Source organism: Quercus robur, chromosome 2, assembly GCF_932294415.1.
Source record: "Quercus robur chromosome 2, dhQueRobu3.1, whole genome shotgun sequence".
Lineage (NCBI taxonomy): Eukaryota > Viridiplantae > Streptophyta > Magnoliopsida > Fagales > Fagaceae > Quercus > Quercus robur.
In genome coordinates, this window is record NC_065535.1 from 12,165,044 (window position 1) to 12,188,935 (window position 23,892).

The following is a 23,892-nucleotide window of genomic DNA, read 5'->3' on the forward strand; positions in this document are numbered from 1 at the left end:
TAGAATTGAGATATGAGAAGATATGAAAGAGGGTGTAGTCGTGTAGAAAATTTGAGAAGAGGAAGACGATGACCTAGAGGGTGTATGTTAGTGCACTGTTGTCTTTATTCCCTGCCTAAGGAATTAAGACAAACTTATAAAGTTACAATTTCTTTACCCCCTTTTCTCTAAACTAGTGATAGTTGCATTGGTTTTTGGTTTGGCTTAGATGCTACTTAGTTTAGTTGAAAACCACGACCATATAAATAAAGCCTAGTCTAGCCTACAGAGTAGAGATGGGCAGATGGCTTTACTTTTAAGTATACTTTACAATTTTTACTCTTTTTCTATCAATTAATTTGGGTGGCACGGCACGTGTTGCATTTTCATTAAGAAAATTAAAATAAAATTTCTATTTGAAAAAAAATAAAACCATGTATTTAAATTTAGAGTAACTATTTTAATATATAAGTATTTATTTGCCATTGTGCAAGCCTAAAACGAGACTGTTGGGCTCAACCTCAATTGGGCTAACAATTTATTTGTAAAGTGGGCTTCAAGATTTCCTACTTTGGGTCGTTCTCGGCACAGAGACTCAAAGTAACGTTCCTCCCCTCTCTAAATGACTATTTTCTCTATTTTTTCAGAACCCCCACATCTTCCCCAACTTTTGCTATTTATAGCTTAGGTTAATGGGGAGATCATGATTACTGCCATCGCTAGTGCAATTGAAGGTCCAATATTATCTGTTTTAAGTGGGTGTTTAGGTGAGAGTGGGATGTAACAATTATGGCCTTGGAACTTGGTTTCAGCTCAGGCGAATTTGCTCGGTAATGATGTTCCCCGAGCATCCATGACTTGCCCGGACAGGGTTTATATGATTGTTTGGGAAGTTTTATGCCGAGCACAGCTCAGGATCCGAGGCCCAAAACTCGTTCTTTATGAAGGCAGTTTCAAGAAGGGCTTAGGGCGATGGGGCCGTTCCATTGGGCCTGAGCCCAGGGCCCATATGGGTCTTGGGATCTCGGTGCCGTACATTAGCCCCCCTTTGATTCATACTCGGTTACCGGGAAGAATCAAGGAGCCAGCCGAGCCTTTTGGTCTCGGAAATCCTATGGCCTGGGACTTATGCGGTTATGGTTTCTCATTAATGCTCATCTCAAAAGACGCGCTGTTCCGTGGCGCCAGGTTCAGTTGTCATTATTGCCTGACGGTTCGCGAACCGAAGCGGCGCGTGTGTCGGTTATCTTTGGCATCCGCAGGGTCATTCGTGAATCGTGCCCATTTATTGCTTGATTGAACGTTCCTTTGCCCCTTTTCTGATCCTATAAATAGCCTTCCTCAGAACATTCTTTCACTTTTTTTTCTCCTCTGATCTTTCGAGCTTACTCTCTGCCGACCAATTCTTTGTGCGCTTACTCACCTGCCCAGAGTTCTTTTCTCCCTTAGAACCCAAAGTAAGTTCTCTTCCCCTTCCTATTCATTCAGCTTATTTCTTCAAGTTCCCTTTCATAGCATTTAGCGTCACAGATGGGCTACTCTTATCTCTTGGAGGCCCCGACTGCCTTGGCCACTTTTAGGCGCAAGTTTAATATTCCCGATGATGTGGAAGTGGCTTACTGCCATGAGAGTGAAATCGCTTTCCACCGAGGACAAGGCATAGCCTGTTTTCCTTTAATGTCAATCCTAGAGGGTGGGGTTAGATTCCCCATGGATCCCCTTTTAGCAGATACACTTAGGTACTACGGACTATGTCCCGACCAGCTTCCCCCCAACTTTTACCGGGTAGTTAGCTGCGTCAGTAGGTTGAACCACACTTTTGATTTATAGTTAAATTACCATGATATTAACCATATGTATAGCCTCTGTGGGAACAAAGCTACCAATTATTACCTAAAAACAAGACATAATCGGGTACGGCTAATATCATGCCTACTTGATTCGAATAGGAACTCCGCCGGGGAGTTTGTTCGGGTGCGCAGCAACTGGTTTGCTGGGGAAGTCCCTTGCCCTCTTTCACGGCGTGAAGTGGGTTCGTACCAATCCCTTGATCTAACTGTTTTCCCACCCTTTTTCCTTTTCTTTCCTCTTTATTGAAGTAGATCTTCATCATCGGATATTGATATAACACTTGTTCTTTTGCAGACGGCAAAGTGTTCGTTCTGGACATCAGAACCGTCCACGTAAAAGACCTGAACTTCATCCTTCGTTCCGAGATATTCGTGCACTGGGAAGGACAGCTTCGGGCCTCGCACCTAATCCTTGGAGTAGAGCTAGTTTACTCTACCTGGCAGACCTTTAAGCAGACACTATTAGTTGATAGTCCCCTGCTGTCATATATTGACGTTCGGTACGCGAACTTCTTGCCGCCAAAGCTTACAACCGGGGAGGCGAAGGAGTTCAAAAGGCGCTACACTTGCTCGGACGAGCTAGCTCCTTTGCAGGACGAGTCCACGGAACGTGTGTCTCAGCGTCTTAGAGAGTTAGCTCACGAGGCAATTTAACAAGAGGACCCTGTTCAAGAGCAAGTGCAGCCCGAGAACCTTGTTGCGGAGCCTGAGCAACCAGTGATTAAAGCGACTGCCCTGTCGGCTGAAGATACCCAACCCGGCGAAAACATGGTGTCAAGGAAGGTTATGACTATTGATCACTTTGTGCCCGGTGCACGGCAACCCATCTAGCCCCCACCTTCTCAGGGTCGGAGCCAGGTGCCTCACCCTCCACCCTCTTCTCACGCTGGACGAGCCCGTAAAAAGCAGAGGGTCGCCGATCAACCATCCACGGGTCCGAGAGATGCTACCGTCCAGACTTCTCCCCAGCCAACAGGGGGGATTGTTATCCGCGAGCCGCAGACCCAGGTCCGTCCAAGGGTTGCGTCCTCCTCCCAAGCTGCTCCAGCGTGGAAGCCCAAGTTTTTGTTGGACGACAAGCCTTTGCCTTCGACCGCCTGTGTGCGGATGTGGGAGAAAGGCGAGGGTGGCCGTATTGCCCAGACCCTGGCCGAGGGTCTTCTTCTTCCCGACGACGTGCATGCCTTCGAGGAGGGGTCTGAGGAGTCCGTGGGGCGCCGGTTAGAGTGGCACGCTATTGCGATAACTCCTCAGTTGTCTATTCCTTTCCATACATTTACTTCTACTTCCGTACTAACTTTTGTGATTGCCAGGCTGCTCAACTGGCTGGCCGTGCACGAGATCTTGCCTAGGAGGTCGACCGTGAGAAGGGGGCGCGGGAGTCAGCTGCCAAAACAGCAAAGGAAAAACTAAAGGCAGCTGAATCCGCCGAGGAGAGGGCCGCTGCCGCGGAGAAAAATAGAGCGCTGGCGGAGAAGAGGTGTGCTGAACTTTTGGCTAAGCAGAACGAAACGGACGTGAAACTAGGTGAAGCCATTAGCCTCAACACCTCTTAAGTCGAGGAGTTAACCGACCTGAAGGCAGCCTTGGAGGCCTGCGAGCAAAAGTGGTACAACGAGGGATTCACTGATGCCAAGCAATCTGCGGAACCGGTAGTGGCCCAGGCCCAGAAGCTGGGTTTTGAGGCCGGGTGGTTTGCCGCTTTTCAAGCTCTGGGAGTTCCCGATGATTCTCCTCTGAGAGACCCTAGCCAAATTCCCTTCCCGAGCCCCGTTACTGCCGTGCAGGATCCACCGGTTGCCGCTGAGGAGGAAGAAATGGCAAGCATGAGGGAGCTGGTTGAACAGATCGATGCTCATGCTGAGCCAGATGAGATGGAGGCCACCAGCATCCCAACTGTACAGGATCTTCTTGGTGAAGACCCGCATTACCCCTTGACCAACCAGCAAGAAGTGACAGATCCAACCCGGCCGTCCAGCTAATTATCTGCAGTCTAGTTTTTTCATGCTTTTACTTATCTTTATAGCATTTTTAGCTTATTTTCTCAATGGTATATTTTCCTACGTCATCGGGTTGTGGTGAACGAACAATTTCCTTATTTCACGGGGATGACCTGTAAACAATTGTCGAGTTTTGGCGACGAGATATTAGCTCTGCTTTTTAACTTTGCTTTCAACTCGTTGAATGACTCTCTATTTATTTATGTGTTTGCTTAGATTATGTTAGTGGTTTCTTATACTATAGTAAGTCAGGCCGAGAGCTGCCTGTTCGGTTAAATCATGCCTTAGTGTATCGCGTTCATACAATGGGTGTTTTTTTTTTTTTTTTTTTTTTTTTTGTAACAGTAAGGTTTCCGCCTGGTCGGTGATTTTGATCGAACCGAGGACGAGGCTTCTGTCCTTAGAATTTTTTTTTTTTGTAACGATAAGGTTTCCGCTTGCTCGGTGATTTTGATCGAATCGAGGACGAGGTTTCTGTCCTTAGAATTTTTTTTTTTTTTTTTTTTTTTTTTTTAACGATATGGTTTCCGCCTGCTCGGTGATTATGATTGAATCGAGGATGAGACTTCTGTCCTTAGAATTTTTTTTGTAACGATAAGGTTTCCGCCTGCTCGGTGATTTTGATCGAACCGAGGATGAGACTTCTGTCCTTAGAATTTTTTTTGTAACGATAAGGTTTTCGCTTGTTCGATGATTTTGATCGAACCGAGGACAAGACTTCTGTCCTTAGAATTTTTTCTGTACAAAACATGCAATTCTCTTAATGTACAATGACGGGATCAAAAACAGCTTAGACAAGTAACTTCATCATTATCTTGACTTTAGCAAAGTACAAAGTTTTGACTTATATTTACTATATGGATGGTCACGGGTAGAACTTCTTTAAATTATGGGCATTCCATGGCCGAGGGAGCGGCCTCTCGTTAAGATCTTCCAGGTAGTAAGCCCCCGCGCCGGCGATGGAGGTAATTCTGTACGGCCCTTCCCATGTTTGAGCAAGCTTCCCGGCAGATACGTCTTGCATGTTTCCTACAACCCTCCTTAGAACCAGTTCCCTGGCACTGAATTCCCTCCCCTTTACATCTTGGTTATATCTCTGGGACAGTTTCTGCTGATACTCTGCGAGCCGTATGGTTGCGGCCTCCCGGCATTCTTCTAACCAGTCCAAGCGCTCCATCATCAGGTCGGCGTTCTAGGCAAGGTCAAATCCTGCGACCCGTGCACCGTGGATCTTCTGGGAGTCATACGATAAGCCCATAAAACGTTAGGCAGCTCTTCAACCCATCTCCCCTTTGCCCCGTCCAGCCTCCTCTTCAACCCATTCAAAATCGTCTTGTTCACTGCCTCAGCTTGGCTGTTGCTTTGAGGGTATGCTGGGGTTGAGTACTTGTTCTTAATGTTGAGATCGCTGCAGAAGCCCCGGAAAGCTTTGCTATCGAATTGTAGCTCGTTGTTTGATACTAGTGAGTTCGGTACCCCAAACCTTGTGACTATATTTTTCCACACAAACTTTTTCACGTCGATATCCCGAATGTTGGCTAAGGCCTCGGCTTCCGCCCACTTCGTGAAGTAATCCACAGCCACCAATACAAAACGGCGGTTACCTGTTGCTCGGGGAAAAGGGCCGAGGATGTCTAGCCCCCATTATGCGAATGGCCATGGGCTGCTGACGGGGTTTAGACGACCTGCTGGCTGGTGGATCAGAGGGGCGTGCTTTTGGCATTGTTCACACCTCCTGACGTATTCCGCGGCATCCTTCTGCATCTGTGGCCACCAAAACCCCTGGGTCATGGCCCTGTGCGCTAGAGATCGTCCCCCGACATGACCACCACACACTCCTTCATGTAGCTCGGTCAGAAGTTCGTTCACTTTCTCAGGATGTAAACATAAAAGGTAAGGGCCTGCGAAAGACCTCCGGTACAACTTGCGATCTGCCGACAGCCAGTACCGGGAAGCCACCCGACGAATCTTTTTGGCCTCCTTTTCATCGTCCGGAACTTTATCCTCGGCTATGAAGTCTATGATCGGGTTCATCCAACACGGATTTGCCATTGACATCATGGCAACTTCAACCCCAGCCAGGTTGTCATCACTTTTCACCTCGATGCTTGGCTCCCTTATAAGCTCTATCTTGACCAGCCGAGGTATATTCTCGGTAGAGGATGAAGCCAACGTGGCCAGCAAGTCGGCATGTCTGTTTTATGCCCGACCTACCTAGGCTACCTTCACTGTCCCGAACCGGCTAATGATCTGCTTAGCTGCACTCAGATAGGCTTTCATCCGAGAGTCCTGAGCTTAGAAGCTTCCTATGATTTGATAAACGACCAGTCGAGAGTCCGAATAAATCTCAACATCTTTCGCGCCTAAACGCAATACGACCCTCAACCCGGCCAGGAAGGCCTCGTACTCGGCTTCGTTGTTTGAGGCTTTGAATCCTAATTTGAAGGAGTGTTCTAATCGTATGCCCTCTAGGGTGATTATGACAATACCAGCTCCGGCCCCCATAGCATTCGAAGCGCCGTCTACAAACATTTTCCACAGACGACGCTCTGCATTACAGATTATCTTCCCGTCGTTCTTAGGGGTGAATTCTGCAATGAAATCAGCAAGAACCTGTCCCTTTACCGAGCTTCGCGGTCAGTACCTTATCTCGAACGACCCAAACGAGTTCCCCATTTGGCTATTCGGCCCGTGAAGTCCGATCTCTTTAGCAACGACTGCAGGGGATACTCGGTGAGGACGAATACCGTATGAGCCTGAAAGTAATGCGGCAACTTCCTCGTGGCGTGCACTAGTGCCAAAACCAGCTTCTCAAGGGGCAGGTATCTCGTCTTGGCATCTACTAAGGTTTTGCTTATGTAATACACTGGCTACTGTACTCCTTGGTCCCTTAGTAAACACAGCACTCACGGCATGGTCAGACACTGAGAGGTACATAAACAAATCCTCCCCGGACTTCGGAGCTGTTAACATGGGCGCTTTTACCAAGTACTCATTCAGTTCTCGAAAGGCCTTGTCGCATTCCTCGTCCCAATGAAACCCCTTCCACTTCTTCAGAAGTTGATAAAACGGTTTGCAGCAATCCGCGAATTTGGAGATGAATCGGTTTAGGGCGGCTAACATCCTGGTTAGCACCTGTACTTCCTTCGGATTGCTCGGTGGTATGAGGCGATTCACAGCATTTATCTGGTCGGGATTGGCTTCTATCCCCCGAGTAGAAATCAGATAACCCAAGAACTTGCCAGCCCCCACACTGAAAGTACACTTCTCGGCGTTCAAGCGCAACTTGTGTTGCCGGAGTATCTCAAATACTCCCCGGAGGTCTTCCGTGTGTTGCGACTCCTTTTTGCTCTTTACCACCATGTCGTCAATGTATACTTCCACTGTGCACCCAATTTTCTCTCGGAACATCCTCTTCATCATCCGCTGGTATGTGGCACCGGCGTTCTTCAACCCAAACGGCATGACTTCGTAGTGATAGTTAGCACTCGGGGAAATAAATGCTGTCTTTTCTCGGTCCTTTGGCGCCAAGGCAATCTAGTGGTACCCCTGGAAAGCATCCAAGAAGCTCATCCTCGGGTGCCCATACGTGGCATCTACTAGTTGGTCAATCTTGGGCATTGAGAACGGATCCTTGGGGCATGCCCTATTCAAGTCTATGAAATCCACACAAACTCTCCATTTACCATTCTTTTTCTTCACCACCACCGTATTCGCTAACCACCTCGGGAAGAATATTTCCGTTATCGCCCCTACTTCCTTCAGCCTCTGGACTTCCAAGTTCACCGCGTCAGCATGCTCCTTCGATGCTCTCCTCAGTTTTTGCTTTTTTGGGGGGAATGATGGGTCCATGTTAAGCTTGTGGACAATGAACTCGAGATCTACGCTGGGCACTTCGTACGGACTCCAGGCAAAAACATCCACGTTCTGTAAAAGAAACAACAACATTTCTGCCTTTTCTCGGTTGTTCATGCTCGTGCCTATTTGGAAATACTTGTCTTCGTCCGGAAAAATTCTGACCTTCAAAACATCCTCGGCAACGTCCGCCCCCGTTTCCCCTCGGGGCTTCTGTGATTGCTATAAAGGCTCTTTTTCGGTCTCCTCCGCTTGTCCGAGCTGTTCGTTCTTCCATCTGACCGGGGCGACCAGACACTGCCTAGCCACTCGTTGGTTCCCTCGTACCACGGCGACTCCATACTCAGTGGGAAATTTCACTTTCACATGCAGGGTGGATGGAACGGCCTTCATTGAGTGGATCCACGGCCTTCCCAGGATTGCAGTGTACGGTGAGAATTACCGGACTACTATGAAGGTCACTATTACTTCCTTGCCTTCCATGTCCACCGAGAGAGAAATTTGCCCTTCGGGAACCACGACCCTTCCGTCAAACAAGACCAATGGCGTGTCATACTTCGCCAAATCCTGACTCTTCAATCCGAGCCCTTCGAACATGTCCGGGTACATCACGTCGGCTCTGCTTCCTTGGTCTATCATCACTCTTTTTACCAAGAACCCGCTTATCCGAGCTGTTACTACCAACGCATCATCATGAGGTTGGATCGTCCCTTGCAAGTCTTCTTCACCAAAAGAGATGGTTAGCCGACCAACTTTTATCCTCTTCTCGGGTGATTCTCCTTCTGTGCAAGCCACTGTCAGTACCCCTTTAGCTGCTGTCATACCTCTTGGGGCAGCGTGGATGACTTCGATCACTCCCAGCGGTGGTTGGAGGGGATTCCTTCTCTGCTGAACACCCTGGCCGGTATCTCGGTCAGCGGAGTCCACTACAAACTCTTTCAGATACCCTGCTTTTACTAACTGCCCGAGATGATCTTTCAATACCTGACACTGCTCGGTGGTGTGCCTTTTGTCCCTATGGTATGTGCAATACAAGTTTTGGTTCCTCTGAGATGGGTCACCCCCCATTTTGCCACCTGAAGAATGATTCGTTCTTAATCCGATCTAGAATTTTGTGCACAGGTTTTTTGAACGCCACATTAACTCCCTCAATTTGCGCCTCTCGTTCTTGCATTCTGAAATATTTTTTCGGTCTTGCTGGGATAACGCCTTTCCGAGATCTCCCGAGTAACGGGGCTTTCCCCTTATTTTGTAGCCGATCATCTTCCAGGCGTTTATACTCCTCAATGTGCCTCATATCCTCGGGAGGTCTTTTCGTCAACGACTCCCGTAATTCAAAATCTTCGGGGAGCCCCATCCTGAAGGTGCTTGCCGCTATCTTCTCATTTCCTCCACCGATCTCGTTGTAAAGTTCCCAGTACCGGCTGGCGTAACTTCGAAGGGTTTCACCGACCCTCATCTTTATGGAAAGTAGCGCATCCACCAACTGCATGTCACGAATCTACTGCCGAACTCTTGAATCAACTTGGCAAAGCTACGAATGAAGCCTTTTCGTAACCCATTGAACCATCTTAGGGCCGTGGAGCTGAGACTGGAGGGGAATAACTTACACATCAAGGCACAATTGTGTGCATGCAAGGACATCATGTGGATATAATGACTGACGTGCTCCACAGGGTCCGTTTTCCCGTCGTAGGAATTGAATGGCGGTCTTGTAAATCTACTCGGCATAGGGGCCCGATCAATTTCATCTGAGAATGGTGACCGAGCAGCCCTTTGTAAGGCTCGGCTCATGGCGTCCATGGCAGCATTGTGGGGTCGCCGTTCCTCTGGCGAATCAGACCCTCGGTCCTCGTATCCATGCAAACGTGAATGGTTCTGGCAATGATGTGTCTCTCGGGAGTATGAGTGATTCCTACGCTGGTGCGATTCTTGAGAGGGTGATCGGTTTTGGAATTGTCGTGTACCGGATTGGCTAGAGCCCTCTTCGCCCCGAATTCCTGTGCTATCATTTCTCCTTTGCCGGTGGTGGCGGTCCCTTTCTTGGCGTCGACCCCTTGCTTCCAGTTCTAGATCCATCACTAGTCTACGCAACCGCTCCAGCTCTCAGTCTCTGTCATCATACTGCCTGTGTCCCGAGACACCCGACACCGTTCGGCGGGTCTGATCCGACCCTTCTCCCAGGCCAGACTCTTCCTATCCTTGCAGGCGCTCCCTATCCTCGCGCCCTTTCTGTCTTCTTTCCCGCCATGTGGACCCTCGAGAAGATCCCACGGAACCGCTCTGGGCACACCCTCCCGAACGTCCCTCGGACATTTCCTTTATTTGAGTCTCAGTCGAACCACAGTTTTGTAGGAGAGCCCCACGGTGGGCGCCAATTGTGCAAGCCTAAAACGAGATTGTTGGGCTCAACCTCACTTGGGCTCACAATTTATTTGTAAAGTGGGCTTCAAGATTTCCTACTTTGGGTCGTTCTCGGCACAGAGACTCAAAGTAACGTTCCTCCCCTCTCTAAATGACTGTTTTCTCTCTTTTTTTTGAACCCCAACATCTTCCCCAACTTCTGCTATTTATAGCTTAGGTTAGTGGGGAGATCATGATTACTGTCATCGCTAGTGCAATTGAAGGTCCAATATTATCTGTTTTAAGTGGGTGTTTAGGTGAGAGTGGGATGTAACAATTATGGCCTTGGAACTTGGTTCCAGCTCAGGCGAATTTGCTCGGTAATGATGTTCCCCGAGCATCCCATGACTTGCCCGGACAGGGTTTATATGATTGTTTGGGAAGTTTTATGCCGAGCACAGCTCAGGATCCGAGGCCCAAAACTCGTTCTTTATGAAGGCAGTTTCAAGAAGGGCTTAGGGCGATGGGGCCGTTCCATTGGGCCTGAGCCCAGGGCCCATATGGGTCTTGGGATCTCGGTGCCGTACAACCATGATAATTTCTTAAAACCTATTTGTTAAATGCAATATCCATTCACTAAAAACTTCTAAGAGTGATAATGAATATCATCTTCTTCCGATAATAAGCAGTTGAGTTTTGTTAAGACATTATCACTCTATAAACTTTTGCAATGAATGATGTGATCATATATTACAATTGAAGGGCTTCATCAAATACTTGCAATTATTCATAATAAAGATTTTGTTATTCTTGCTTCATTTTTTGTTATATTACATTTTATGAGTCTAACCACGATATTTAGCTTACTTAGTTTTTAATGAACACCCTTTTAAGTAAGAATAGAAATAAAAAAAGAAGAGAATAACAAAGACGTGCCATTGAAGTTTCAATTAGATAAAATTTTAAGTCTAGAATATTTAAACCTAGGAAAATCAACGTTCTTTAGGTAACAAATAGAACGTCATATATCACCATTCCAACTTTCCAAGTATGACTACCACATAAAACTCAAAATACATAGAAAATGTTTTGGGATATTAAAATTTAGTAAGGTTATTTTAGACATTCTACCATAGAATATTTTAAGAATCATAAGATTTCAAAATGGTTTAACTAAGAGGGTAACGGTTAGGGGTATTTCCTTAGTTTTAAAGTTTAGGGAGGAATAAAATTACCCCAAACTAAATTTACTTTTGGTGTAAAACTGTATTTTTATTTTATTTTATTTTATTACTTTAAATTTTAAACGGTGTGTAAAAAAAAAATCAACCCAAGAAAAATGTGCTTGAAAATGTGAATTTTGGCTTACCAAATTTGACTAAACGAAAAAAAAAAAAAAAAAAAAAAAAAAAAAGTCATTTTCACAATACCTCTATTTTCAACTATGGTGGATCTCAATCTAATATTTTATTATCTTATGTTGACCTATAAGGAACTTAGAGCATTAGCATTGGGGAATGCTAATGCCAAATCTAAAGGAAATTTAGCATTTTTATCCCCAAACCCATCTGCATCAGAGAATGGTATACAGCACTATTGCAAATTTTTTTGCAATACTGCTATAGTACAATTCTAAACATAGAATTGTACTGTTCACAGTATTGTAAAAAAAAAAAAAAATTTATTATGCTTTTCCCCGCGAAATCTTCTCTCTTCCTTCTCTGTTTCTCCGTTTGCTCTCCTCTCTTCAGACCCAAACACCATCGCTGAAACTTCACCAAGCCTCTCACCCATCTCCATCGCTGAAGCATCACTACCCACACCCACTGTCACCACAACCATAGCCACGACCACAGCCATAGCCGCCACAGTCACCACCACCACCCACAACCTCAACCCCAACCACCATCAACCACCATAAACCAAAACTCACTCACCCACCCACCTGCCACCATCGTAAACCCCAACCCAAAACCAACCCACCACTAGCCACAACCACCACAAACCATACCCACCATCAACCAAAACCCACTTACCCACCTACCTTCCATCACCGTGAACCCCAACCCAAAATCAATCCGCCACCAACACTGTAACCCATACCCATCAACAACCCCAACCCAAAATCACTCCGATCAACCCACGAACCCAACCACAAAAATCAAACTCCAACCCAAAATCTATCCGCCACCAACACCGTAACCCATACCCATCCACAACCCCAACCCAAAATCACTCCGATCAATCCACAAACCCAACCACAAAAATCAAACCCCAACCCAAAATCAATCCGCCACCAACACCGTAACCCATACCCATCCACAACCCCAACCCAAAATCACTCCGATCAATCCACGAACCCAACCACAAAAATCAAACCCCAACACAAAATCAATCCGCCACCAACACTGTAACCCATACCCATCCACAACCCCAACCCAAAATCACTCCGATCAACCCACAACCAGCACCCAAAGCCACTCCGATCAACCCACAAACCTAACCACAAAAATAAAATCCCACCAAAATCAATCAAAACCCAACAAAATTAAAACTCACCAAAAAACGATCCACGATCCACCGCAGAGACCCACGATCCACGATCCACCGCCCAGCCACACCCAGCACCAGAGAGACCCACAAACTCGAGAGGCAGTCAGGCATAGAGAAAGGGAAATGGAGGGGCAGAGAGAAAGTGACAGAGAGCATGGGAGAGAGAGTGAAAAAAAGATGAAAAAAGGGAAGAAGTTCCAGCAATCTGAAAAAAATATAGTGAGAAAGAGACAGAGAGCATGGGAGAGAGAGTGAAAAAAAGATGAAAAAATGAAGAAGCTTCCAGCAATCTGAAAATATATAGCGGTTGGAAATAAATAATAAAAAATGTTGTACATTGTACTTGCAATGTAAGTTTATATTGTAGACACATAAAAATTAGCAAATGTTGTACACATTTGCAAAATTTGTACAATAAATACTGTGGGTACCTAAGGCATGCTTGGCAACGTCCTAGGCATGCTTGCAACGTCCTCGGCCGTCCTCGGCATGCTTTGCAACGTCCTCGGCATGCTTTGCAACATCCTCGGCATGCTTAACAACGTCCTTGGCCGACCTTGGCATGCTTTGCAACCTAGGCGTCCCACATCGAAAGAAAACCCCCCCACTTTCTGCTTTATAAGCTGTGAAGCAAATGGAGTAGTGTACCACCAAGCATCTCTATGATCACAAGAGACTTGGTGGTACACTACTCCCTTTGCTTCACAGCTTATAAGGCAGAAAGTTGGGGGGGGGTTCTTTCGATGTGGGACGCCTAGGTTGCAAAGCATGCCAAGGTCGGCCAAGAACGTTGTTAAGCATGCCGAGGACGTTGCAAAGCATGCCGAGGACGTTGCAAAAGCATGCCGAGGACGGCCGAGGACGTTGCAAGCATGCCTAGGACGTTGCCAAGCATGCCTTAGGTACCCACAAATACCATTGTTTTACAAATATGTTTAATATTTGTTACTTTTTGTGTGTCTAAATTTTACGCTATAAGCTTACATTATAAAAGTACAAAGTAAACATATAAAATCATTAAAAAAAAGAAGAAGAAGGAAAACAAGCTCAATCCAAATTGGTATACTTGAAGGAAAAAAAGAAAAAGAAAAGAAGAAGAGAGCTCACCAATTCTCCTTATTTTAAAGGTTTTAGGTAATAGTATTAAATACTAAGTGTTACGTCTACAATATATTTACAATACTTTTTTAACAAGTTTTTAGCAATAAATTATTAATGATTCTAATTTGAACCCACCATTAAATTTTTTTTTTCTCTCACCAATAATAGTCAATAATAACTTACTACTTAAGATAAGAGATTTATTGTGAAAATTTTGTGGACATAACATTTTTTTAATATTAAAAGTTTTTCTTTCTCACCTGTAGCTAGAGCCATTAGCTCTTTTTATATAGTTAGTAGATAATTTATACGGTAATTTTTTTTTTTAACTTTTACTTTTTCTTTTCCTTAATGATTTCTTCATGCATTTATTGTAAAAAGAATTTTTGAACAAGTTGTATCGTTATAGTTATGTACGTGGGTCGGTTCTTAATTTTGTCTCCAAAAATCAAATCCTAATTTGGCCACTAGCAGAGCTCCCCTACCATATAGCTTTTGTAATCTAGCTGTATCTTTTTTATGAGGGCTTTTTTTTTTTTTTTCCCCTTCCTTTTTTGCTTTTTTATTTTTATTTTTTATAATTAAACTTAACTTGGTATTCAAGTGAGTAGCTTTTTATTTTTCAAATTATACCATGTAATATCAAATGTGTGTATAGGCGCTAATTATAAATCTTACCTCCTAAAGTTATATCCTAACCTTGTCATTGGTTAGGCTGCCCTATCATATATTATTCCATTGTAATTTAGTAGTATGATTTTTATTTTTTTATTTTTTTGGGGGTATGCATTACACAACACCTTGAAAATATTTTTTCTTGAATCATTTATAAATAGTTTCTCTAATTTAATGCAACTTTTCTCATTAAAAAAGAAAGAGAAGACAGAAATATTGGTAAATTACAATTGAAATCTTATAGTTTAGGGGTAGTTTAAAAAGTTTCAATAAAACTATGAAGTATAAGACCAGTCCACGAAGTTATTATCTTTTATTTTATATATATACACAATCTGTCAGTCATTACATGCAAATTTATATCTCTTTTTTTTTTTCAACCTTAAATTCATTCTCCCAAAGTTTAAGTGATGGATGAGCTGCAACTGACGGCATATAATATCCTAGGTGCCTAATTTTTGAAGTTATTACTTCATGCGGTGGAAAGTTAAGTTTTTGTTTCAATTCAAGATTTACAAATACTCATGAAGATCTAAGCAAAAATATAAAATTTAGTAATCGGAAGTAGATAGGTTTTCTAGTTTAAGCATGAAGCATTGATCCATACAGGTACACAACACATGTCCATCATGTATCATCCTTAGATTTGAAATTTAACCGTTGGATTCGAAGAGTGCAATGAAAGGTTAATTCTAGTAAATTATGGTCATAATCAAACGGTAGGATTTAGAGAAAGGCACGGTCAAAGTTTAGTTAAAGTTGGTCAAACCCGATCAAACTTAATAGATGGTCTCGAGACCACTGAACTTGGTGAAATTCATATTCAAATCTTGATCATTAGGATTGAAGAGTATGGTGACATATTGGTGTTGATGAAATTTGAGAACAATTGGATAGTTAGATTGAGAGAACATAGCCATACATGTACATATATCCATCATGTATCATCCTTAGATTTGAAATCTAACCGTTGGATTTGAAGAGTGCAATGAAAGGTTAATTCTAGTAAATTATGGTCACAATTAAATGGTTGGATTTAGAGAAATGTCCGGTCAAAGTTTAGTTAAAGTTGGTCAAACTCGGTCAAACTTAATAGATGATCTCGAGACCATTGGACTTGGTGAAATTCATATTCGAATCTTGATCATTAGGATTGAAGAGTATGGTGACATATTGGTATTGGTGAAATTTGAGAACAATTGGATAGTCAGATTGAGAGAACATAGCCATACAGGTACATATATCCATCACGCGCCATCCTTAGATTTGAAATCTAACCGTTGGATTCGAAGAGTGCAATGAAAGGTTAATTCTAGTAAATTATGGTCACAATCAAACGGTTGAATTTATAGAAATGTGTGGTCAAAATTTAGTTAAAGTTGGTCAAATTCGGTCAAACTAAATAGATGGTCCCGAGACCACTGAACTTAGTGAAATTCATATTCGAATCTTGATCATTGGGATTGAAGAGTATGGTGACATATTGGTGTTGGTGAAATTTAAGAACAATTAGATGGTTAGATTGAGAGAACATAGCTATACAGGTATACAACACATGTCCATCACGCGTCATCCTTAGATTTGAAATCTAACCGTTGGATTTGAAGAGTTCAATGAAAGGTTAATTCTAGTAAATTATGGTCACAATCAAACGGTTGGATTTAGAGAAATGTATGGTCAAAGTTTAGTTAAAGTTGGTCAAACTTGGTCAAACTTAATAGATGGTCCCGAGACCACTGGACTTGGTGAAATTCATATTCGAATCTTGATCATTAGGATTGAAAAGTATAGTGACATATTGGTGTTGATGAAATTTGAGAACAATTAGATGGTCAGATTGAGATAACATAGCTATACAGGTACACAACATATATCCATCACACGCCATCCTTAGATTTGAAATCTAACCGTTGGATTCGAAGAGTGCAATGAAAGGTTAATTCTAGTAAATTATGGTCACAATCAAACGGTTGGATTTACAGAAATGTGCGGTCAAAGTTTACTTAAAGTTGGTCAAACCCGGTCAAACTTAATAGATGGTCTCGAGACCACTGGACTTGGTGAAATTCATATTTGAATCTTGATCATTAGGATTGAAGAGTATGGTGACATATTGGTGTAGGTGAAATTTGAGAACAATTAGATAGTCAGATTGAGAGAACATAGTCATACAGGTACACAACACATGTTCATCAGGTGCCATCCTTAGATTTGAAATCTAATTGTTGGATTTGAAGAGTGCAATGAAAGGTTAATTCTATTAAATTATGGTTACAATCAAACGGTTTAATTTAGAGAAATGTGCGGTTAGTTTAGTTAAAGTTGGTCAAATCCAGTCAAACTAAATAGATGGTCTCGAGACCACTGGACTTGGTGAAATTCATATTCGAATCTTGATCATTAGGATTGAAGAGTATGGTGACATATTGGTGTTGGTGAAATTGAGAATAATTAGATGGTCAGATTGAGAGAACATAGTCATACAGGTACACAACAAATGTCCATCAGACGCCATCCTTAGATTTGAAATCTAACCGTTGGATTCGAAGAGTGCAATGAAAGGTTAATTCTAGTAAATTATGGTCACAATCAAATTGTTGGATTTAGAGAAATGTGCGGTCAAAGTTTAGTTAAAGTTGGTCAAACTCGGTCAAACTTAATAGATGGTCTCGAGACCACTAGACTTGGTGAAATTCATATTCGAATCTTGATCATTAGGATTGAAGAGTATGGTGACATATTGGTATTGGTGAAATTTGAGAACAATTGGATAGTCAAATTGAGAGAACATAGCCATACAGGTACACAACATATATCCATCACGTGCCATCCTTAGATTTGAAATCTAACTGTTGGATTTGAAGAGTGTAATGAAAGGTTAATTCTAGTAAATTATAATCACAATCAAACGGCTAGATTTAGAGAAAGAGGCGGTCAAAACTTAGTTAAAGTTGGTCAAACCCGATTAAACTTAATAGATGGTCCTGTGACCACTGGACTTGGTGAAATTTAGATTCAAATCTTGATCATTAAGATTGAAGAGTATGGTGACATATTGGTGTTGGTGAAATTTGAGACCAATTCAATGGTTAGATTAAGAGAACATAGCCATACAAATACACAACACATATCCATCTCACGTCGTACTTAGGTTTGAAATCTAACTGTTGAACTTGAAGAGTGTAATGGAAGGTTAATTTGGTAAATTATGGTCACAATCAAACTGTTAGATTTAGAGAAAGGCACGGTTAAAGTTAGTCAAACCCGATCAAACTTAATAGATGATCTTGAGACCACTAGACTTTGTGAAATTAGGTTTAGTGGGAAGGTTTTCCGTAAATTATTGGGTATTGGAGTAGTTGTTAGAAAATGTTAATAAAGAAATAATTTTGAAAGATGATGAACATCTTGTTAACATTGATTTAGATAAAATTGATTAGGCAAAATGATGAAAAAATTTATTATTTTGGCTCATATATATATGACGTATTATCACTTTTGATTTTAATTAATTTGAATATGTATGTTATAAATATATTTTAATTTGATTTATTTACTTACTTTTGGTAAATATCATTACATAATTGATGATTGAATTGGTTATTAGTTGAATATATTGTGAATTTATAATGAATATACCTTTCATATATTTATAATGAATTTATTAGTTTGGTAAATATTGACTAATACCTTTCTTATGACACATGATACAGAAAAATAAAAAATTGATTCCTGATACAATTCACATTTTGATAACTATGAGAATTAGTCAGTATTTTGAGTGGAATCAAAACTTTCTTAATTTTTATTATTTTATCGATTACAAGTTTCAAATGGGTAACATTATGATTTGAGAGTATATTGAAGAAACAAGCCCTCCGTTGTCTCATATATATATATATATATATATATATATATATATATTTTAACGGATTTGAAAGTTTTAAATTACTTTGGAGGCTTCAAGTTTATTTTGGTCATTATATAAGTTTAGGTGTATTTTGGTCATTTTGATGAGGTTAATGGTATTTTAATCATTTCAAACATTTTAAAGGAATTTATGTCATTTTTAATATTTTAAGAGGCATTTGGAGGATTTGATAAAAAAAAAATCATATTATATCAAAATTGTTTTGGCCACATATTAGTGACGACAATCTTTGACTTCATTAAAAGATCCCTTCTAGCGACGACTTAATTCATTGCTAATATAAAATTTGCTTCCCTCTAATAACTCCCACCACTTTTTGAGAGTGAAAATTTTACCCTCCATTATATTTAGGTAGATATATTTGTGACGACATGTTGTGTCATCGCTAATAGCCTTCTAATAGTGACCACCAATGTGTCATTACTGATAAATAAATCCTACATATAATATATTTACTATATATTTTTGGCCACATATCTGTGACGAAACATAAGGTCGTCACTAAAGATGATTATTAGTGATGATAGATGTCGTCATTAAAATAGACTTTATTTTAGCGATGTAAATGTCGTCGCAACAAAATTTATTGTCGTTGTTAAAAGTTTCCCTCCATTTTTCCAAAAGTAAATAAAATTTCCTCCATGGCATTAGCGACGACTTATTAGCGACTACCTTAGTGTCGTCGCTACAATATACTTATTAGCGATGACAATATATTTTCTTCGCTAATGTATGCCTAATAGTGACGACTTTTTGGTCGTTGCTAAAACATTGGTCGCAAAAGACCAAAATTCTTGTAGAATTCCTATAACAAATTGGTATATGAGCTTCTGTTTTTACATCAAGCTAGATGGCAATTTATAATTTTTTATTTATTTTATTGAGAATGGGCAATTTATAATTATTAAGCATAAGTTTTTTTTTTTTTTTTTTTGAGAATTATTAAACAAAAGTTATACTAATTAGAAAGTTGTCCATTTGTCTCCTAAACTAAATAAACAATTTAATTTTTTATTTTTACTAAACAAAAAAAGAGGCTGGCCACTTGTCCTCACACCACATAAACTCTCACATTGTGCTGTATACTAGTGTGAGATCTCTTAGACACTAATAGGACTCCCCACTACTTGAACCTACAATTCTTAGACTCACAAGTGTGATTGGTTACAAGGGGTGAATGTGTGATAAGTCCTTTGATGGTAACAAAACAAAACAAATGACTTTATTCTTAAGAGAAATGTTAATAAGCACTGTAAGACATTCGTTAAGAATGATTATTGTGAGATTTAGTTAATAATAAATTGGTATAAATTGATAAAAAGATTACAAATACTATTGAAGATAAGTGAAACTAAAAAAATTAGCTCCATTAGCTCCGCGGCCTTATAAAGTTAATAAAAAATCTGATATAAAGCAAAATAATTTGACATAAAATAATTTCTTAACGGGTACTTTACGGTTTGTTAACACTATAATTCCAAAATGTGAATTAAAATTAGCGAGGCAGGTGGCTGGTGGCCTAATCATTGTTCAACTTCTTTAGTCTAAGGAAGAAAGTACGAGACACAATTATAGTGTCTGACAAATCATTATTACCTCTAGCCCTCCATATTCTCTTAATAAAATCATCTGATACTTCACCACCTCATGATGGTTTACTACTTCCAAATCTTGTTTATTACCAAAGGACTTTAGATATGTTGTAATGTTTCTTGTCCTTTGCTCCTCGGTTTTATCCGTATCAAATTTTTAGGCCATGCACTTGGCATGTATAAACGATGCAGCTCATAGACTTTATATAGGGTATGGACCACCCTCACATCACTATGATCTTCAAAGCTACAGAATCACACATCCTTTGGGTTAAACCGACTAAAAAGACAAATTACAAGTTCAGCTTTTAATTTCAAAACCTAATTAGCATAAGTTTGGATAGGGCTGAAAATAAATTTCAGTCGCGGTTGGGTTTTTTTTTGTCGGTTTGGTGCATTGTTTACGGGACCTGTAAGTATGAAATTCAAATAAAAAATAAAAAATAAAACTTTAAAACTAAGTCTCACATGGCACTATTTATATTTAAAAATTATTTTGTTACACTATTTTCAGTTTTTAGAAATAAGCGATATTCATACAGACCCTTAATAGATGATCAAATCTTCTTGTTAATTATAAAGCTGTCATGTCATAATATATATGCGTGCATGGTAAATGTTTGGTATAACTAATACCTATAATCTCTCCCTCGAGTCAATGATCACTTTGGCTTTCTCATCAGTTTTATTACCCCCATTTGATAAAGGTCCAATAAGATCCTTTTGTCCTAAATTTCATTATTTTCTGCACCATATATGCCTTTACTCTCACTCATTGTATGTACCATTTACCATTTACCAAACACCAAGACTTTGTACTACCTAAGTATTACCCTATTATGTGTTTAATAAGTCAGATAGGCTCCACATGTTCATCAAATGCTTATCGTTGGCTATTCATCAAGTATTTTATTATGGGGCAAAAAGTGTCAATCAATGATCACTTTCACTTCCAAACCTTGATTAAAAAGTTTGATTCAGACATTAACAAACACCCAAATACTCTTTAAACTTTGTAGGTACGTTTTTAAACCGATTTTGGTTGAAGATAATCAAAGGAATCCAATAAACAATCTACCTTTTGAGGACAAGTGAAGCCCATACAAATGATTTGAGCACATGGGACTTGGCCAACATCTTAATTTTCACTCCTGAAATATGCTGTTTCGTTTTGAGTCTCCCCACATAAGAATAAACTCATGCTTGGAAAACCTCACCCTCTTTTTATATATCCTCAATTCCTCAACAACCAAACGACACCCATCATAGCATTTCACTTCCCGGAGGAGTCAAAGGGAGAGAAATACAATACAATGCTCAGGCCTCAAAGAGAGAGCTTTGTCATACAAGTAACAAGTAGTTGTGAAGCTCTTCATCATCAAAACCCTCAAGCTGGCAGTACTGTCTCTCCCAAGTTAAACTTTTCAGCAATGAAACTCTTTAATCGTTTCCGTAAGATTCTCATGCGACTGTTATTTTCACTTCCCTCTCGTGGGTCCTCAGCTTCATCAACAGGAATGGCTAATTCGGGACCTAAAAATTGTGACAAATTTGAGCCACCAAAGACCTCATGCAGCTCATATTACTCGTCTCACTCGCATTACAACGAGGCCATTGCTGACTGCATTGAGTTCTTCAACAAGTCATCCTCGCAGGAAGGGATTTTGGATGGTTGTAATTCCGATGTTATGGTTTGACTTGACATGCTTAATTTGATGAAATAATATTGTTTACCATGTTTCAGTTTTCTTTTTTGTCTTATTAATTGCTTTGGTTCTAAGAGCATATTCATACAGAGAATGGAAATTAATATGACTTCAGTGTTTTAATTTGCTGTTTTATCTGCTAACTATTATCTTCTTTTCACCTAGATTAGATTAGAGAGGTTTCATGTTTGCTATGTTGTAAACTGATGATTGATAAAAGTAACCTTTTGAATACGAATATGTTTTTGCACGTACTCTTAGTTGATTTGACTGATCTATACGGTTTTCATGTAGGCTTCAGTTGAATCAGTTATCTGGATATGATAATTGGTTTCACAGGGCCGGTTCAAGACAAAGAGAGAAATAGACCATGAAGATGAAAATATTTATAGCATCCATATTGATTTTAGGTTAAAATGCAAAATTGCTCTAAGTTTTTTTAGATTTTATTTCAGTTCTCTAATTTTGATTTTATTCATTTTAGTACTTTAACTTTCAAATTTATTCGATTAAGGTTTTTCCATCAACTTTTGTTATATGTTTTCGTTCATTTCAGTACTCTAACTTTCAAATTTATTCAATTAAGGTTTTTCCATCAAATTTTGTTATATGTTGTGGTTAATTTTTCAATTTTTTTTTTAAATTTTTTGTTCAAAATTTTAAATTAAAAAAATTTAACTAATGATTAAAAAATATTTTCTAGATTTTTTTTCAAAATTTTTTAATAAAAGTTAATGAAAAGACTTTAAATAAATTTGAAATTTAGAGAATTAAAATAAATGAAAGCAAAGTTAGAGAATTAAAATGAATTTGAAGAAATTTAGAGAATCAGTTTCGCATTTTAGCCTTAATTTTAATAGCAAAAATATGGAATTATTGTTCTAAAACAAAAGGAATTATAAAAATAAATTAATAAGGGTTCTAGTATTGAAAAGGCAATTAAAATGTTGGGAGCAAGGCCATTTAATGGAAAAAATTCCATTTAATGGAAAAAATTGGCTCTGACTTTGATGCTTGAGTCAGTTAATCATTGGGCTGAGTGTGTCAATTTGGTGCTCAATCTGTTAGACATTTAGAACCTTTAGGTTAGCCCGTATCCAGCCCATTTTTTTGGGTCCCTTCATAATATGGCACTCGAGTGTCTTCTTATGCTAAGTATGCTAACCCAATTTTGGGCCCATTTTATTATGAGGGACCTCTAAAACTGGAACATGTATCCGTCATCTTGAAGTTGAGAACCAAGCCAGTGACGGCCTGAGGGGTATTGGGCCACCCCTATAGCCTACACGGTCGAAAAGAACTAAAGCCTTCTTCTTTTTTTATTTTTATTTTATATATATATATATATATATATAGAGAGAGAGAGAGAGAGAGAGAGAGAGAGAGATAAATTCTTAATTGGAAAAGAAGAATGAAAAAGCTTCTAGAGGTGATAGTTGGTGTAGGGACACGTTTCGCGACGAACCGCAGTAGAGTTGGGTTCGCACGTGAAAGGGCCCAAACAATATCATTTGTAGAGAGTGGATTCGAAAGGCTAGGCCTTAGTTACCCATTGGTGGTTCTGGTGGTGTTCATATGTGATTTAATCGCTTTCACCCTTGGAGTTTTTCTTCTGGAGATAGACTGGGAGTCCTTTCTTTTTTGGCCAGTCGTCCCAGCCCCCCCTTTCTTAGATTGCTTATTTTTTCTTTTATACTAGTCTGCATTCACTTTCCTTCGTCCACGTGTAGGGTCGACATTTCCAAGACTGATACTTGTCTTGTCAATCCAAACCCAAAGTTGTTGGGAGTGGTTAATAAAGTTAAAGGATAAGGCTCTGTTAGGCGCAGAGATATGCATGGGGAAGATGGTAAAGACAGCCTTTCCTAGATATTTTAGATTTCCCTTCAAGTATGTCCCTTTACCGTTTTGCCCCTCTTCTTGGTGGATCTTTGGGTCAGCCGAGGACTACACTGTCCTCGGCTGCTTCTCCGGGCCAATTGGGCCTTATTATTCTTGAGTTCGGGCCATGACCTTTTTCGGCTTAGGCCTTTGAACTCTCCATCAGCAAGTGGGCCTGGCCCATCAATTATTGGACCCCACAATAGCCCCTCAAAACCCTGCTGTCCGACATCATGGTTGGAGAGGGGGGTTTTGGTAATACCGAGCCTTTATTATGGCTCATTTAATTCATCCCTTGACTGGTGCTGGCGACTCTTCACCTGCCCAGGGAATGTACCGGCCTACAAGACGTTTCCCTTGATTTGCGCACGATGCGTTTATGCCGTTTGGTTATCTGAAGCGCGTCTTTAATGTCTTCCCTTTACG

The 23,892-nt window shown here is 40.6% G+C and overlaps 1 protein-coding gene across 1 annotated transcript; it reads left to right on the plus strand.

Moving 5' to 3' along the window:
* Positions 1-20,888: 20,888 nt before the first annotated feature.
* On the plus strand, positions 20,889-21,817 carry LOC126701175 (uncharacterized). The gene has a single exon (XM_050399298.1). The coding sequence runs from the start codon at positions 21,079-21,081 to the stop codon at positions 21,574-21,576; it is 498 nt and encodes a 165-aa protein (XP_050255255.1). The 5' UTR covers positions 20,889-21,078; the 3' UTR covers positions 21,577-21,817.
* The last annotated feature ends 2,075 nt before the right edge of the window (positions 21,818-23,892 follow it).

Excerpts from the sequence above, each read along its gene's own strand:
- LOC126701175 (XM_050399298.1), top strand. The coding sequence starts at position 21,079 with ATGCTTGGAAAACCTCACCCTCTTTTTATATATCCTCAATTCCTCAAC.